The sequence below is a fragment of the Gadus morhua genome, chromosome 4 (genome assembly GCF_902167405.1).
Source record: "Gadus morhua chromosome 4, gadMor3.0, whole genome shotgun sequence".
NCBI classification, from domain to species: Eukaryota; Metazoa; Chordata; class Actinopteri; order Gadiformes; family Gadidae; genus Gadus; species Gadus morhua.
Window position 1 is genome coordinate 12896429 of NC_044051.1, and position 17790 is coordinate 12914218.

Below are 17790 nucleotides of genomic sequence, written 5' to 3' on the forward strand. Positions count from 1 at the left end.
TGTTTTCGACCCGGAAGTTGGTCGTCACAGGAATTGTAGGTTGGGTGTAGACTTGGTGTAGGCTATGTGTAGGTGGGATGAGACCATGTGTTTAGGCTACAGTATAGGAAGGAGGGGTGCCGGCTGGGTGTTTGCTAAGTGGGGTGTAGACGTGTGTAGGCTATATGAAGGAGGGTTGGAGACCAGTGTGTAGGCTATATGTCGGAGGGGTGTAGACTAGTGTGTAAGCTATATATGTAGGAGGGGTGAAGACTAGTGTAGGCTATATGTAGGAGGGGTGTAGACTACTGTGTAGGCTATATATGTAAGAGGGGTGTAGACTAGTGTGTAGGCTTTATGTAGGAGGGGTCTAGACCAATGTGTAGGCTATATGTATACATGGAGTTGTGGGCTAAATGTAGGTAGGGTGTAGTAGTACTGTAGTGGCTATAAGTAGGTGGAGGTGTAGGCTAGCATATGAAGGTAGGGAGCAGAGTGGTGTGTAGGCTATGGTGAGGTGTAGACTTGGTGTAGGCTATAGGTGAGGTGTAGGCTATAGGGGATAGAGTGTGTAGGCTTCATGTAGGTTAGGTGTAGGCTATATGAAGATGGGGTGTGAGTGTGTGTAGGCTATATCAGTGAGGTGTAGGCTATATCCAGGTGGGGTGTAGAGTGTGTAGCCTATATGTAGGAGGGGTGTTTAGCTACTGTTGGCGCAGCAGGGGGAATGAACGCCACTTCATCTTTTCTCCTCTGGCTACTCAGATCAACGGCAGGAGCAGCGCGTGCTGCACACCTACACCACGTGGGCACCGTAACGCCTGAACGGTGTCTCCCGCCTAAACTAGAGCAGCATCGTCCATCAAGCCCAAGACAGGAGGACGCAATGAGCTCCTCTCTCCCAAAAAGCGAGTCGACCACTTCTCTGCTGAAATCGTCGGCGACAAACCGCAGGTCTGCGCATTCTTCCGATGTAGGCGCTCGCAGTCACCGGAGCCACCGTAATCAGCACCATCATCACCCTATGGGAGGAACCGGTGGCGGGGTCGGCCTGCCACAGGACTCGGGTTGGGGCGATGACTACGAAGCGAGCGCACGGAGACCCCTCTGTCAACCGAGACACGAGAGCTCTCGAGACGGTGGAGATTCGCGGGCACAGAAGGTGCACACGCACCGACAACAATCGGTGTCGCTCCTGCTGGAAGACAGTTCCGATCACATAGACACGAGGAGGTCGAGTATGGATCGGAATCAGAGGGAGACCGGTAGCAAGTCTTCCAAGTCCAAACAATCGCAGCATCATCATCATCATCACCACCACCACTCCACGCGCGACACCTCCAGAGTGGAGCTGCCCCTCCACGCCACCTCACGCCGGGAGAGGAGGTCATCGCCTCCGCCGACACCTTCTTATCACGAGCACTCCGATGATGCCGATTACTTTTTCGAGTCCCAGGAGAGAATAAACGCGAGCTCATCTTCCACGAGCTTTAACCGCGATTCACCACCTGCACCTGCCGCACCGATTCGGCGGACCGGGCGCAAGAAAAAACAGTCGAGCGCCCTGTCTGAACATGACTCCACCCTGCACCCCATCGTGAAATCCGTTTTTGGGCAGGTAAGCAGTGTGTGAATGACTGTCACTGAACTCAACTTCAACTTTGGTCATTTTGGGATATTTTGGGCGTTTTTTATTATTATTTTGTATTAATTATTCAAACGATGTCTCATTCTGGGACGTTTTGACTCCTAAGCATATTGCAAGTTGGGATAATATATTATCATACATTCACATAGGCTACTAAACCATATCTAACATCTTGTTTATTTAGCATCAGTGTGGTTTAGTAGGCCTAGATCTTTTGAATACATAGATTGAAAAGAATGGCCGTAGAACCAACTGTGTTATTATAATCTGAAAAAAAACCACTTCTTAATTTCCAATAGCTTTTGTTACCAAATGTGTTAAGTTGTAAAGTGAAGGGAACATGAAACCATCTCAAACACTTGAGTGGAGTCTCTCAGATTACAGAGCAATGATCAATGAAATCTTTCTGATTGAAGGCTTCAGAAGTTAATGGTTTGGCAGACCATGAAGCCCCATATAAGCCCTGAGACCGTAACCCTAACTTACCCTAAACAGTAACCACCATCAGACCCTAACCACCATATCAGAGCCTAACCCAGCCCCACTCCCCATATGAACAAAATCTTTATCATGATGATCACCTGAGCAGCAGAGAGTGGAAAACCCTTTGGCAACAATAGTGTGATGCACGCACGCACACACACACACACACACACACACACACACACACACACACACACACACACACACACACACACACACACACACACACACACACACACACACACACACACACACACACACACACACACACACACACACACACACACACACACACACACACACACACACACACACACACAGGTAACATTTTATGTGTCCAAACAAAATCACATTTTATAATGCATTTATTAATGAATGAAATCAGTGTTTCCTGTCGTTTCATAATAATAAACGGTGAATAAATAGTACCTAACACAGCACCACCCCTCCTCTTACACAACACCACCTCTCCTCCAATTCAGCACCGTCTCTCTCTCTCTCTCTCTCTCTCTCTCTCTCTCTCTCTCTCTCTCTCTCTCTCTCTCTCTCTCTCTCTCTCTCTCTCTCTCTCTCTCTCTCTCTCTCTCTCTCTCTCACACTCTCTCTCTTTCTCTCTCTCTCTCTCTCTCTCTCTCTCTCTCTCTCTCTCTCTCTCTCTCTCTCTCTCTCTCTCTCTCGCTCTCTCTCTCTCTCACCCTCTTACAGCATTGATAATGAGGAGCTCAAGAAAGATAATTATGTCCCCATGATGATTTGTGCCAGAAATAAAACTCACTCCATTCAGGCCAGAGCTTCAATCAGTGTTCAGCCTCAACCCATTGGTGAGCCATATGATTATTGAGAGTTATCAACACTGAGCACAGCACATACAGTGACGGCAGTTTGAAACCATACTATAATTCATCCCTACTTTTCAATCCCTACATTTAAGGAAGGGTTTAAGGATTTCAACTTGGTTTTTCTACAGAAAAAAACGAAAAAGGGGGATAAATAATCAATAATAAAGACAAGACACACTAGATACAAACACTACACTATAATACATTTAACAGGGCATACAGGATATCGGTTTAGCAAGCAATGACAGCAAACAACGTTTCAACCAATGAGGTGCCTACATCAACAGATACTGTGATGGTGCATCAAAAGTAGATCATTTCTATTAATAATCATACGAGGTGTGTGTGCATGTGTACTGTATGCGTGTTTGTGTGTATTGAGGCTTGAGTGCATAAGACTGATAATGAAAGCAAAGTGGACATCAAAGAGCAAAAAAAAGCTTGGAAATGGAAAAAAAGCAAGTGTGTGTGTGTGTTAGTGTGGGGAGGGGTGTATGTGCATATATGTGTGTCGGGGAAGAGGGTCAAATGTGTGTGTGTGTGTGTGGGGGGGGGGGTGTATGTGTGTGTGTGTATGTGTGTATGAGAGTGTGTGTGTGTGAAGGGGTGAATGTGTGTATGTGTGTGTGTGATCTTGCACCTGTTCACTGTGGTCCTTACACCCCCCCCCCCTCCCCGTGCTTCATGTTATATGACTACTTTGCATCTTTACTCTTATACCCGGCTGTGGTGCCTCGGCGTCCACTACGCAGATACATCCCTCTATAAACTCCTATATTTTTTAGATTCTACTTATGTAACACAAGGTCCGTAACAGTCCCTCCAGAACTCATCCACTCCCAGATGGAGCTAAGAATAGCCTGCTGCACAAGACCCATTATAAGAGCCCAAGGGAACTGAGCTTTTCATGGTGCGTTGGTTAAAATTTTCCTCCATTGATATCCTTTGGCTAACATTGTACCTGAATAGCATGGCTAACATGGTAACTGGCTATCATAGTACCTGGCTCACATGGCTAACATTGTACCTGGCTATCAGGCTATCTGAATAACATGCTAACATGATAACAAGCTACCTGGCTAACATAGTTATCATGGTACCTGGCTAACATGCTACCTGTCTAACATGGCTATCATCGTACCTCGCTAACATACTAACTGGCTAACATGGCTATCATGGTACCTGGCTAACATGGGCCCTGGCTTAAATGTACTCAAACATACTGATATACTATACTATATATACTCATATATGCTGATAGTGTTGCACATCCATTACCCACAAAATAATCTAAGACATATCAATAGTATCTCATACGACAGATAACAGCCATGTTTCTCTCCATAAGCTTGCTTCAGTTCCTGGAGGGAGTTTGAAAATAGGAATCACTGTGACCCATTTCTTTGAATATATTTATGTATTTTTTTTTGTGAACTTAAATGACCTTATTCCATAATGTTCCCTATGGCACTACAGATATATTCTGGTGGTTAAAAGATGGGCGATAGGCCTACTAGTTTGCTTTAAAGGTCCCCTTTTTTTTACCACCGGGTTTGAATGTTATCACCCATTAGAAGCACTTACTAAATCTGCCCTGCCCTGTGACTCTGCGACATTATAACTGGGAGTGTCCACCTAGACGTATGATCAGTTGGTACAGTCCACTGGGTAGTCCAGTAGACTGATCTTCCCGGCTTACATCCAGTTGGACTCTCCAATTAATAGGCCTACAGTAAAACAAATGCAGGGCTACAGTAAAGCATAATGTAGGCCTAAAGCAACAAATAATGTAGGCCTACAGTAAAAACATAATGTAGGCCTAAAGCATAACATAATGTAGGCCTATAGTAAAAACATGATGTAGGCCTACAGTAAAAACATGATGTAGTGCTAAAGCAAATTATAATGTAGGCCTATAGTAAAAACATGATGTAGGCCTATAGTAAAAACATGATGTAGGCCTACAGTTAAAACATATTGTAGTGCTAAAGCAAATCATATTGTAGGCCTATAGTAAAAACATGATGTAGGCCTACAGTAAAAACATAATGTAGTGCTAAAGCAAATCATAATGTAGGCCTATAGTAAAAGCATGATGTAGGTCTACAGAAAAAAAAGAATGTAGACGTACAACCCTCTAGATGATCGTAAGGAAGTGAGTGATGGTTATGGCAGAGTGTTGACGGTAATATGAGCTAAAAACCGTCAAGAAAATGTGAGGACACATCCTGTTCCCACCAGTCCCTTTGACTCATGCCAAGGACCTCTTTTGTTTGTTTATTGCTTTCCTTTCTTTTACAAATCCGCCCGATCCCCATTTTTTCTGCATTATGTTTCTCTCTAAGCTTTCTCATCCTTCATCGGTCACATGGTTTCCTTTTTACACCTCTTCTTTATCTCACCCTTTAGCTCTCTGTTCGAGAGAGATCGAGAGAGAGCGCGAGAGAGAGAGAGAGAGAGAGAGAGAGAGAGAGAGAGAGAGAGGGAGAAAGAGAGAGAGAGAGGAGAGAGAGGAAGAGAGAGAGAGAGAGAGAGAGAGAGAGAGAGAGAGAGAGAGAGAGAGAGCGAGAGAGAGAGAGAGGAGAGAAAGAGAGAGAGAGAGAAAGAGAGAGAGAGAGAGAGAGAGAGAGAGAGAGAGAGAGAGAGAGAGAGAGAGAGAGAGAGAGAGAGAGAGAGAGAGAGAGAGAGAGAGAGAGAGAGAGAGAGAGAGAGAGAGAGAGAGAGAGAGAGAGAGGAGAGAGAGAGAGAGGAGAGAAAGAGAGATGATGACGTCTGAGAAAACCGTATAATGAAAAGGAAGATTTGTACGTTAAATGGGAGAGGGCAGCGATGTCGTAGGTGCAACGTCATGTGCTTTTCAGCCTTTGGAGTATGAAGTCTATTAATAGCCGCAGATCTGTAAGTTTTTGTGTGGTCTTTCAGGGCAGGCAAAGGAGGAGATGAGAACTCTCACAAATCCACTTTTAAGATTGGGATTAGACCATGAAATGCGAGAGCAACTGAGAGTGTGTGTGTGTGTGTGCGTGAATCAGTATGTATAATGTATGCATATAATATATACATTAATTACATGGCTTTGCTGAATACTAGATTGTGGTTTGTGAACTAGGGCATTCAGCTGACTTTTATTTCTGCATAATAAACCGCTGCTATGATTCCAGTGACTGTTGCTATGGACTCCATTTCCAGCGGTTTCAAAGTGCAACCCTCCAGACGATCGTTAGGAAGTGAGGGATGGTTTTGGCAGTGGTGACGTTAACATGAGCTAAATGCCATCAAGACAATGTGAGGGCCCATCCTGTTCCCGCTGTCCTTTGACTCCTGCCAAGGACCTCTTTTGCTTTTCCATTCCCAATCCGCCCGATCCCAATGTTTCTGCATTAAGCTTATTTGTCCTTCATCGATCACATGGTTCCCTTTTTAAACCTCATCTTTATCTCGCTCTCCTAACTCTCTTTCCCAGAGAGAGAGAGTGAGAGAGAGAGAGTTAGAGAGAGAGTGAGAGAGTGAGAGAGAGAGAGTGAGGACATAGAATAGAAGCTGACGGCTCCTGTGTGACGTCTAATGTGTTCTGAAGTTCACAATGAGCCTCCAGTAAGAGGCTGATTCATCTGCCAGCACGCACAAACACGCACACACATACATGCAAACGTGCGCACACGCATGCACACACACACCCGCATGCACACAATAACATGCACATGAACATGAAAGCGAGAGAGAGACAGATATGAGACGGAGAGACAGAGAGACAGAGAGAGAGAGAGAGAGAGAGAGAGAGAGAGAGAGAAAGAGAGAGAGAGAGAGAGAGAGAGAGAGAGAGAGAGAGAGAGAGAGAGAGAGAGAGAGAGAGAGAGAGAGAGAGAGAGAGAGAGAGAGAGAGAGAGAGAGAGAGAGAGAGAGAGAGTAAAGACTGAGCCAGGAGTATGGAAGTTAAAATAGAGAGAGGACATTCAAGTTCAGAAGGATGAGCAGATTTCAGTAAACTAGGAAGGATCTTCAGCCATATGTTCATATGTGTGGCATGTTACGGTTGTAGCTGGACATGAAAGAATACATGATTATTAATATGACACCCAAACCCCCCTCCCCCTCCACTGAGGGATTTCACTCAGGTCCTCTGCAGTGTGAGGATGCAAATAATGTATCGATTTATTTTGCTTGCTTGTCTGTGTGTGCGTGTATCTGTGTGTGTACTTTTGCAGCCCTGCATTCATCTTTGTGCATGCTTGTGCGTGTGTGTGTGTGAGTGTGAATGTGTGTGTCGACAGCCCCTTGTTCAGTGAAAGCTTAACAGGACTTGGTGACTTGCATTGTTTTTGTGGGTGTGTGTGTGTGTGTGTGTGTTTGTGTGTTTGTGTGTTTGTGTGTGTGTGTGTGTGTGTGTGTGTGTGTGTGTGTGTGTGTGTGTGTGTGTGTGTGTGTGTGTGTTTGTGTGTGTGTGTGTGTGTGTGTGTGTGTGTGTGTGTGTGTGTGTTTGTGTGTGTGTGTGTGTGTGTGTGTGTGTGTGTGTGTGTGTGTGTTTGTGTGTGTGTGTGTGTGTGTGTGTGTGTGTGTGTGTGTGTTTGCTCTATCGCAAAGGATGGACAAGAGAGAGTGAGAGAAAGGTAACGAAGAGACGGAGATGGTAGGAAGAGGTGAAAGAGACGAGAAAGCGATAGAGGGAGATGGTAGAGAGAGAGAGAGAGAGAGAGAGAGAGAGAGAGAGAGAGAGAGAGAGAGGGAGAGAGAGAGAGAGAGAGAGAGAGAGAGAGAGAGAGAGAGAGAGAGAGAGAGAGAGAGAGAGAGAGAGAGAGATGGAGAGAAAGAGAGAGAGAGAGAGAGAGAGAGAGAGAGGGAGAGAGAGAGAGAGAGAGAGAGAGAGAGAGAGAGAGAGATGGAGAGAAAGAGAGAGAGAGAGAGAGAGAGAGAGAGAGAGAGAGAGAGAGAGAGAGAGAGAGAGAGAGAGAGAGAGAGAGAGAGAGAGAGAGAGAGAGAGAGAGAGAGAGAGAGAGAGAGAGAGAGAGAGAGAGAGAGAGAGAGAGAGGGAGAGAGAGAGAGAGAGAGAGAGATGGTATATTTTTAGCTCTCCAGCCCCAGCATCCTCGTGTGTTAAATCGAGTGTACGCTTGAGTGTGTGTTTGGATTAGCGTCTCTCGCGTCTGGCTCTGGGGAAGGTAATACGCCACATCCCCCTGCACAGCCATGGTTAAAAACTGTGCAACAGAGTGAGAGGGAATTGGAGAAGAGGGAGAAAGAGAGAGAGGGAGAGAGACGGAGAGAGAGAGAGAGCTGGATAGGGGGAGGGTAGAGGAGAGGGAGGAGAGATAGACACTGGAGTAGCTGGGGATGGAGAGCCAGTGAATAAGCAAATCTTGCATTTTTTACTTTGTGGCACTTGCCTCCCGCTTTTGATTTCCACACACTCTCCCTCTGCCTCGTCGCTCTGCTCGTCTGTTTACAACACAGTTCCTCCTTTCGGTTGTTTCAGTTGAGTTTGCTCCCTTCCTCCCTCATCTCCTCTCTTCTCGACCTCTTCCTCCTCTCCTCTCCTCCCTCAACTATGGACGTTCTCCCAGAGCTCTACTCCTTTCTCGCCATCCCTTCCCCTCCATCTCCCCCTGCCTCTCCCTCCGCCCCCCAATGTTCTTACTCGATGACCCACTGAACCCCTCACCCAGCACCCCGCCTCCCCCTTCTTTATTTGTGTTTTCTGAACCTCTGTCATCCCATGCATGCCCGACACACGCGCCGATGCCAACACACACGCACACACATGCGCACACACAGAGACACACAGACACAGTCAGGGAAAACACACAGGGAAACAACTACAATAATAAGCAAAGGAAGGAAGGAAGGAAGGAAGGAAGGAAGGAAGCATCGTTACAATGGGAAACCGCCATGTTAAGTCGCTTAAAGAAGTCTCCAGGAAGGTAAGCTTGTTCCTAAAGGTTATCGGAGGTTGTGGTGGTTTATCTGGATGGTTGTTGTAGTTTATACATTGTGCTGTTGTCGTTCATCTTGAGGGTTGTTCTAGTTTGTTATAGATGGTTGTTGTAGTTTGTTTGGACGGTTGTTGTAGTTTATCTGGATGGTTGTTGTAGTTTATATATAGTGCTTTTGTCGTTTATCTTGAGGGTTGTTCTAGTTTGTCTGGACGGTTGTTGTAGTTTATCTGGATGGTTGTTGTAGTTTATATAGAGTGCTGTTGTAGTTTTTCTGGATGGTTATTGTAGTTTGTTTGGATAGTTGTTGTAGTTTATCTGGATAGTAGCTGCTCACAATGGACGTTATAGTTTACCTTGATGGTATTTGTAGTTCATCTGGACGGCTGTTGTAGTTTATCTGAAAGGGTGTAGTTTATCCAGAGTTAACTCAAAGGTCGTAGTTTAGGATGGTTGTTGTAGTTTTACCTGGAGGGTTGTGTAGTGTAGTATCACCAGAACTGTGTAGTGTAGCATCGCCAGAACTGTGTAGTTTAGCACAATCAAAACTCGCAGCAGGGCTGCAGAAGATTGTGAAGGTCATCTGTAGAAAAAAGGATAGAATTTGAATGTTCATATATGTGTGTTTGAGTATGTGTATGTAATGCATGTGTGTGTGTGTGTGTGTGTCTGTGTGCGTGTGTCTGTGTGCGTGTGTGTTTGTGTGTGCAAGATTCATGTGTGTGTTTGAGTGTGTTTGTGTATTTGTGTGGGATTACATGCATGTGTATGTTGTGTATGTATGCATCTATGTATGAATTTATAAGTAATTTTGTTGAGCTCTTATGGAATTGAAGGACAATAGGAAACTGTTCTTATTTGCTGTGATGAACAGCTCAACCACTGATTTTAGTTTACGTAATATATTTTCCTTTTGAGTCGTTTAGTGGCTCAACCCGATTGTCCAAATTGCACCATTATATTTGTCAGGCATCAATTAGTGCCTAATTATTCCATTATTCAACTGAATCTATTTTTGGAGAAATTTCTTGAAATATTTCTGGTGATATTTCTGGTGATATTTCCGAGAGACATTTGGGTATCTTTCGGCAAAACATACAAATATATAAATGCCGGGGGGCTGTCCATTTCCCAACCTCTCGGCGGTCTATTTTTAAACCCAGCTTAGCCTTCGAACGCTCGGCTCAGCAGCACAGCAAATGTTAGTATCTGGTTTGTTATTAGTTACTCTGATGCTCTGACCTCTTTCAGCTTCCTGTTTTTAATTGTCCTGTAGCTCGCGAGATAAAAGCCATTGTGAGGACGCGTGCATTTTTGTGCACAGCGTGATGCTCGCTAATTGCTCGTTATAATTAAACAAGTTGAAAGGCTGGCCTTCGAACCTCCCCGTCAGACTAGATGATGACTAATTACAACCAGACAAATAAGTTATTGCGTCAAACGTGCGTGTTTCATCTCGTATATTTAATAGGACATGTAGTGCGTCATCGAACCCTTGCTAATACGCTACTAACACGTCCTTGTTTGTATTCGAACATGAGACCTTCTGATGTCACATTGCTACTCCAAACTAATTCCCGGCTTCGGTTGCCCTAGCGATTGATTTTTCTTTAAGTTTCCTCATTGCCGTCCTGTTTTGTCTGACTCTCAGACTGCGTTGTCCAAAAAACCCCACAACTTAGCGACACGTCAACGTCACGATCAACGTCCTGACGCTCAACCCACGGACCCATGGACCCAGGATCGACCTCCGAGTTCTCTTCTGTGGCCCTTTGAGGGCCGGCTATAGTTATAACCCCCCCGGACACATGACTACCGCCTGCACTAGAACAATACGCTCCCCTTCGCCTAGACGACCTCGCTACTCATTACAGCTGTACCCCGGGACATGACACTGACATATCCTCCCCCCCCTGACCCCAGGACAGCCCCCGCTGTCCCGACTCCACTCTCTCTTGTCGTGTCCTCACCGTGACTCCCTGCTGTCAACAACCAGAGTCATGGTGTTTCTACCGCTGTTTCTGCCCCCTCTGCCTCCTCCGCTCTACCCCTACTCTACTCCCCCCCCCCTACCATGGCCCCCCCAGGACCCGAAGAAGAGCTACAAAGCAGTGAGGAGTGAGGAGGGAGGAGGAGGAGGAGGAGGAGGAGGAGGGGGGTCCAATCTAGAGCCTCTAATGGCTTTGGCCCAGAACGGAGCCACCATGCACACCGTTCTGGGGCCCGCCTGCATCTTCCTGCGCAAGGGCTTCGCTGAGAACCGGCAGGCTGTACGTAAGTCCTGATGGTCACGTGCATGGATTGTGCACGCAAAGTTCATGCAACGTGCATGCAACGCGCATGCAACGTGCATGCAACGCGTATGCAACATGCAAGCATGACCAGGCGAGGGGTGCAGACGCTCCCTCTGATACGACGCCTTGTTTTGATTGATGGATGAAGGAGCCGATTTGACTTTGAGGCGCTGTGCTCAGGGAGGCTGAGAGACCTCTGATAAGGAGTCAGTGTGGAACGTTATTTAGGTTTGATGACTGGAGTAAAGTATGTTTGAAAGTGAGTGTGTGTATGTGTGTGTGTGTGTGTGTGTGTGTCTGTTTGTGTGTATGTGTGTGCTGATGGGTAAATATGTGCAAGGTTGTGTGTAATAGAGAATGTGCGTGTGTGTGTGTGTCTGTGTGTGTGTATTTGTGTGTGTGTATGTTTGTGTGTGTGCGTTTTGTGTGTTCCCAAAGTTCTTCACCTCCAGACCCAAAAGACAAATCATCATTTAAAAACTACTGATTAAAAAACACCACAAACCATTAATTTAAATTGTATAGGTAATGCAGTGTAATATAATGTTTTTCGCCAGCGCATTGCGAACTTGCGCTATGAACTTGAGAGATGACGACATAGAAGCAGCAAGGCAGTACACACCCTATGACAGCTGGACGCCGGCGAGTTCAAGTATAAAAAGTACACAGAACAACGGAAACAGAAATCACAGCAATATTACAATTTGCTGATTCTATTGAAAAGTTGCCACCACCTCATAAAATATGTACGTAACATTATTTAACACTTTTAAATAGACAAATATGGTGTACTGGCCTTTCTATTTCTCACCCCTTTCTCTTCTCCATTGCTCACCCCATCCCTTCGTCTCTCTGCGTTAAACCCCAGCAACAAGCAGCATTATGATTCATGTTTACTGACATCAAAACTGAAAGTCTGAGAGTCATCCCAACAGCAGTTTGAAGCACCTTTTTTTTTTTTCAGGATATTAAACAGATTTTCACGCTCTAAAACAGCAATGTGATGCCGGTAACTGTAGACGTGAGCCCAGTATGAATGCTGTGTGTCTAGCGCTGTATACCTGCCCAGGAGAAGGACGTGAGTCCGGGCGGGCACTGTGTAGGCATGGGGCGTGGTTTTAATAACATGTCAGGTGTCCGCCCAGATTGTGCCCAAATGGCCCAATCTGGCCATTTGTAGTTAATCCGTAAGGCGTGCAATCCGATCAGAATGCACGCCTTACGTGCATTCGAATTTGGTCTAGCACATCATATCACAATGAAAGCAGGATCAGACCCGGAACAGGCCATACCTGAGAGTGAATGTCCTGGTGTGATTGGAGGCTAAAAGTCAAATTCAAACAACAAGTGAAACCGCCATAAGCATGACTGAGATGTGAACACGGTTGCGATGCCTCTGTCAATGTAATGATCAGCAAGGATATATTTTTTATTTTTGGTTTGTTTTTACATTTTCTTCCTCATGTTTGTGATCCACTCGTTATGTCCACTACTGTATGCTAGCTAGCAACACACTAGTCGCCAACTAACAGATACACCCTACAAGCAATTCCAATGAAACACAAACTGACTTATGACTCGCCTTCTCTCCCTATTTCCCTTTAAAAATCTTCTCATTGCTCGCTACTGAGAAGATGTGTTTGCACTTCCCCAAGTTGAGGCCTCGCATCTGCATTTCAATGGGCTTGGGGGAAGCCCATGTAATAAACTCTTCTTTAGCTATTGGTTTCGACTTCCCGATCGAAAGTGGGGGAATCATAGAAGTCACAGTCAACGTTACCTCAACCAGAGAGAGCAAGCATGTTTTCAGGCCTCAGTTCTCAGAAGAAGAGGGGGGGGGGGCCTGGGCATGTGGCATATGGTAAATTACCGCATCATTGCATTAGTAGGCACTCATATGCATATCTTTTGGTGTTTTTATAAATAAATCCAGATATGGAACATAGTGTGAAAAGTAGTTCACCTTGAGAATATGACCACAATAAATATTCTAATAAATGTAATTTTGCATCAAAATATTTTTTCCAGTGCATAATGTGTCCAGCATTAGTTACGCTGTTATTTTTTTGTTCTGTTACATTCCTCTCCTTTTCGTCCTCTTACCACACTCCGAATCCTAATGTCTCACATCATGATAACAATAAAAGTAATAATTCCCTCTATTGATCCCTCTTTGAGATGGTTGTCCACTAACCGTGTGATCCTCCACAGGACAGAGAGCTGAGACCAGAGGAGATGGATGGTAGGCTGAACCAAAATACCACAGCTCCCCGTCCAGTTGGGTGACCAAGCATCACCGGACCCAGTGGTTTGCTGTCGGATGTGGTCTGACCTCGCTGTGCCACTGTTCCCTTCACAGAGTTACGCGAGGCCTTCAAGGAGTTTGACAAGGACAAAGACGGCTTCATCGGCTGTAAGGACCTGGGGAACTGCATGCGCACCATGGGCTACATGCCCACCGAGATGGAGCTCATCGAACTGAGCCAGCAGATCAATATGAACCGTGAGTGTGTCCCCATGTGCACGTGTTGATGTGTGTTTCTGTGTGTGTGTGTCTCTGTGTTTGTATGGGTGAGCGTGTTTGTGTGTGCATGTGCGTGTGCATGTGCGTGTGTGTTGGTGTGTATATTTGTGTATATGCGTGTGTGCGTAAATGTGTGCGCCCGTGTTAATAACTGCATCATTGGTCTTGTGTTATTTAAGACTTTTTAATGGAATTTATTTCATTTAATTTTGCTTTCTGACAAAGAGCCATATGGAAGATGAATAACAGATACAAGTATTTTCTTTGGTTACAAGACTTAGCAGTTTAAGAGACCAAAGTTGCATACAACATCAATCTTAACCAGTGAAGTCATCCCAATTTGACCGTCTACTGCGGTACACCAGAGGAGAGCAGTCATCCTCATTAATGTTACGAGCGACACATTCATCCATCCCTCTATGACTCCTTTATGAGAAGGCTCTCTTTGGGCCTTTCTATATACCAAGTACCCCAACTTTGGACTGGAGTACTCGGTTTTCCGGAGTTGACAAGTTTGAGGACGGGAGGAAGCAGTGCCGCTTGTTTTTGGGAAATGCATTCTTGGATTCTTTGCCAACACTAGTCACCTCCCGAGGCATCCTGGGTAGAATGGGCGGAGCTAATACATCCGGGCATTTTGAATGTTATTAGTTAGATGCTGACTTTTGAATGGAACATGACTTGGGCCACGACTGATGGCGTTTCACAAGCAAAGACAAGATTCAAGAACACAAGTCTAGACAAGAACGAAAGGGAATCGAGAGGGCTATGGTTTCCTAAGCTGCGTCTCTCTGCCATGTAGTGGGCGGTCACGTGGACTTTGAGGACTTTGTGGAGCTGATGGGCCCCAAGCTGCTGGCTGAGACGGCCGACATGATCGGAGTGAAGGAGCTCAGAGACGCCTTCAGGGAGGTGAGGGTCGGACAGGGCCGAGGCCCCGGAGCCATGTCCCCGTCAGACGGACTAGAGTCATGGTCTGAAGTCACGCTTCGAATGTCAAGGCTGTAATCCGTCTCATATGTAGATTTATTATATATTTAATATTATTCACATCCTTTGAGGGCTTTTTTTGAGATTCATAAAGAATATCTCAAAATTGCTGATATTATTTGGAATTGTTTTATTCTTGATATAGGTTTAGATGTGCCAGAAAATATAATACATTTTATCTTAATCTGGATCATGAATTTGATTTGAAGAAAAAGTGTGCCATTTTTTAAAGGTATTATTCTTCTTCTTTGACAGTTCGACACAAATGGTGACGGCCAGATAAGCACAGCAGAGCTCAGAGAAGCCATGAAAAAACTGTTAGGTCAACAGGTGAGATATGAACAAATATTCACGTGCGGATAAACAGAAGGTAGTAGTGTAATAAATGTGTACAGAACTTGAAGCATCTTTACATCAGCTATTTTAAATATACCTAAGAGGAACAACAAGGAACGACGGCACAGGGGGAATCGTGTGATTGGAATTGTGATTGGTTGAAGTGGAAGAAACCCCACCCAGTCTCAGAGAATTAGATTTCTGCCATGAAACCAAATGGAAATCCAGGATCCATGAATATCACTCTAACACATAACTGTCCCGTTGCTATGACCTCAGGTCGGCCACCGAGACCTGGAGGACATCCTTCGGGACATCGACCTGAACGGAGACGGACACGTTGACTTTGAAGGTGAGAGGGCGTGGCCTGTGGCCCGGTCCCTGTAGAACATCCCGTTGTGTAAGACTGATAACTTAGCATTTTTGAATTTTCATTTCGTATATATTTTTACGGGGTGAATTTATGCAGATAGTTTCAGTCTGTCAAGTTCCGTTCTTTGACGTACAAGCCCCAACACACACACATATACACACACATACACGCACCAACACACACACATACATTCGCACACACACACACACACACACAAACACACACACACACACACACACACACACACACACACACACACACACACACACACACACACACACACACACACACACACACACACACACACACACACTCACAAACCATGTGGAGGCCTAGCATGCGTCTGAGAGCATGGATTGGAGTGTGTATGTGTAAGAGATTATCTCCATACTAAAGGATTATGTCACCTCTCAGATTACCAACACACCACCCGATATAGATGTTAGTGCTCCCAATTCCTCACTGTGTGGAACTTAGAGCTTCATTCACATCTTAAAGGAATGCCAAAGTGGTTCATGTGTGATCCATTAGGTTAGCTGCTAACAAATGAGCAGAAATGCAATATTCACCATTTTATTCACTCTACATTAGGATATTATCTTTTTCCAATAATATTATTACATGTATGCTTTTGTTTGTTTATAAATCACAGAATTTGTGCGGATGATGTCCCGGTGAGTTGGAGCCTCTATGTAATACATGTTTGACACATGTATTATGCGTGTTACACGTATTACATTTATGAAGAAGCCTCTGGAAGAAGAAACCAGAGGAGAAAACATATCAATATACCCTGGCCTGGAACCACAACACTGAAGCACAAATAACAGATACAAGTATTTTCTTTGGTTACAAGACTTAGCAGTTTAAGAGACCAAAGTTGCATACAACATCAATCTTAACCAGTGAAGTCATCCCAATTTGACCGTCTACTGCGGTACACCAGAGGAGAGCAGTCATCCTCATTAATGTTACGAGCGACACATTCATCCATCCCTCTATGACTCCTTTATGAGAAGGCTCTCTTTGGGCCTTTCTATATACCAAGTACCCCAACTTTGGACTGGAGTACTCGGTTTTCCGGAGTTGACAAGTTTGGAAGTCTGGAACCACAACACTGAAGCACAAAAGGTCTGGCTGCGACGGGCAAGAGTAGCACTGCTTCATGTGACTACCTCTACTAAACTTATGCATCTTAAAAGACTTTCGTACGGCAGAATGCACTTTTATTGAGGAGGAGATGGATTTATATTGCTGTTTGTTGTCGTTAATCTGTGTAGACGGCAATATGTTGGTTTGACTTGACTAGCGGAATAGAAATTGCCATTATGTTGAGACGATGCCAGCTCACTAGCATAACGTTATAGCTACACATGGGGTACGGGAATAGCCTTCTTTTTTTTATGTTGTTGGAAATATCGTGTTTTGTGCATTTCATGTTCAATTTAATAATCTATATTTTAGCGACTATCAACCCTTTGAAAATAAAGAGCGGGGCTGTTTAAGATATTTAATGTAGCACTGATGCGCAACGTGTTATTGTCATTCCTACTGTGATATTCATGTCATTTTTGACAGATCTTCTTTGTGCGTATGATTCCTTAAAGCCATGTATGTATGTATGTGTATTGCTCTCTGTTTCGCTGGTTTTGTCACTGCATGAAAGGTGAAAAGGTATTTTTATGTTTGTCTCTATTGAACTGTGATGGATGATGAGTAATGTTACATGAAACCTGAGATAGGCAATTATTTGTGCGAAGGACATATTATGAACATATTTTTGAGCAAAAAAAGAGGGTTCTGTTAAGTGTACTATATTTTGCTGTAAGTGTAAGCATCTTATGGAAAATAGTGCTAGAATCGCACATACAAAGCTCCGACATTGCCATGTTCATTAATTTATTTCTCCTTTGGATAATTGTTAATAGCCAGCTTTGAGAGCAAGTAGCAAGTCTTCAGCTTCCTTTAGGCATCTGTCCAAAATATATCGTCTTTACTACTCATGAAATGTTAGTCTATTGAATTCAATAGAAAAGGTCAGATGTCAAGGGAACCTTTTACCAAAGGGAGATGGTCCTCTCTGGTGAATCTACTTTAATTTCTTGAAACTATGCATGCAAGAGACAACTTCAAATTGTGACGATTCGAAACAATATGAAAATAAAGATTTTTATTTGAACCAAGCAGACAAACTTTTTCTCTGTCAGAAATGCTTGGGTGGCCATGATGAGAGGATTTTTGGCAGAGTAATGAGCTTAATAATAATGAGACTAAAGTGATAAACAAAAAGTTAACCTTGGCACTAGTCTTAAATTATGTCAGGTTTCCAATCTAACTGAAGTAGACCAGCGGTAACTTGAGCTGAATTCACTTATTATTATTTTTTAAACATATCTC

The 17790-nt window shown here is 44.4% G+C and overlaps 1 protein-coding gene across 5 annotated transcripts; it reads left to right on the forward strand.

Annotated features, from left to right (window-relative positions):
* The first annotated feature begins 587 nt into the window (after positions 1 to 587).
* Positions 588 to 17576, forward strand: cabp1b (calcium binding protein 1b). Of its 5 annotated transcripts, none has more exons than XM_030354883.1 (8): positions 593 to 1597; positions 10964 to 11146; positions 13382 to 13412; positions 13530 to 13673; positions 14497 to 14606; positions 14940 to 15014; positions 15300 to 15372; positions 16046 to 17576. In XM_030354883.1, the coding sequence occupies exons 1-8, from the start codon at positions 707 to 709 to the stop codon at positions 16069 to 16071; spliced, it is 1533 nt and encodes a 510-aa protein (XP_030210743.1). In that variant the 5' UTR covers positions 593 to 706; the 3' UTR covers positions 16072 to 17576. The 5 variants fall into 5 exon arrangements, with proteins under 5 accessions (XP_030210744.1, XP_030210743.1, XP_030210745.1 ...); XM_030354885.1 differs by lacking the exon at positions 593 to 1597 and adding an exon at positions 8206 to 8864; XM_030354884.1 differs by lacking the exon at positions 10964 to 11146 and having other exon boundaries at positions 588 to 1597.
* The last annotated feature ends 214 nt before the right edge of the window (positions 17577 to 17790 follow it).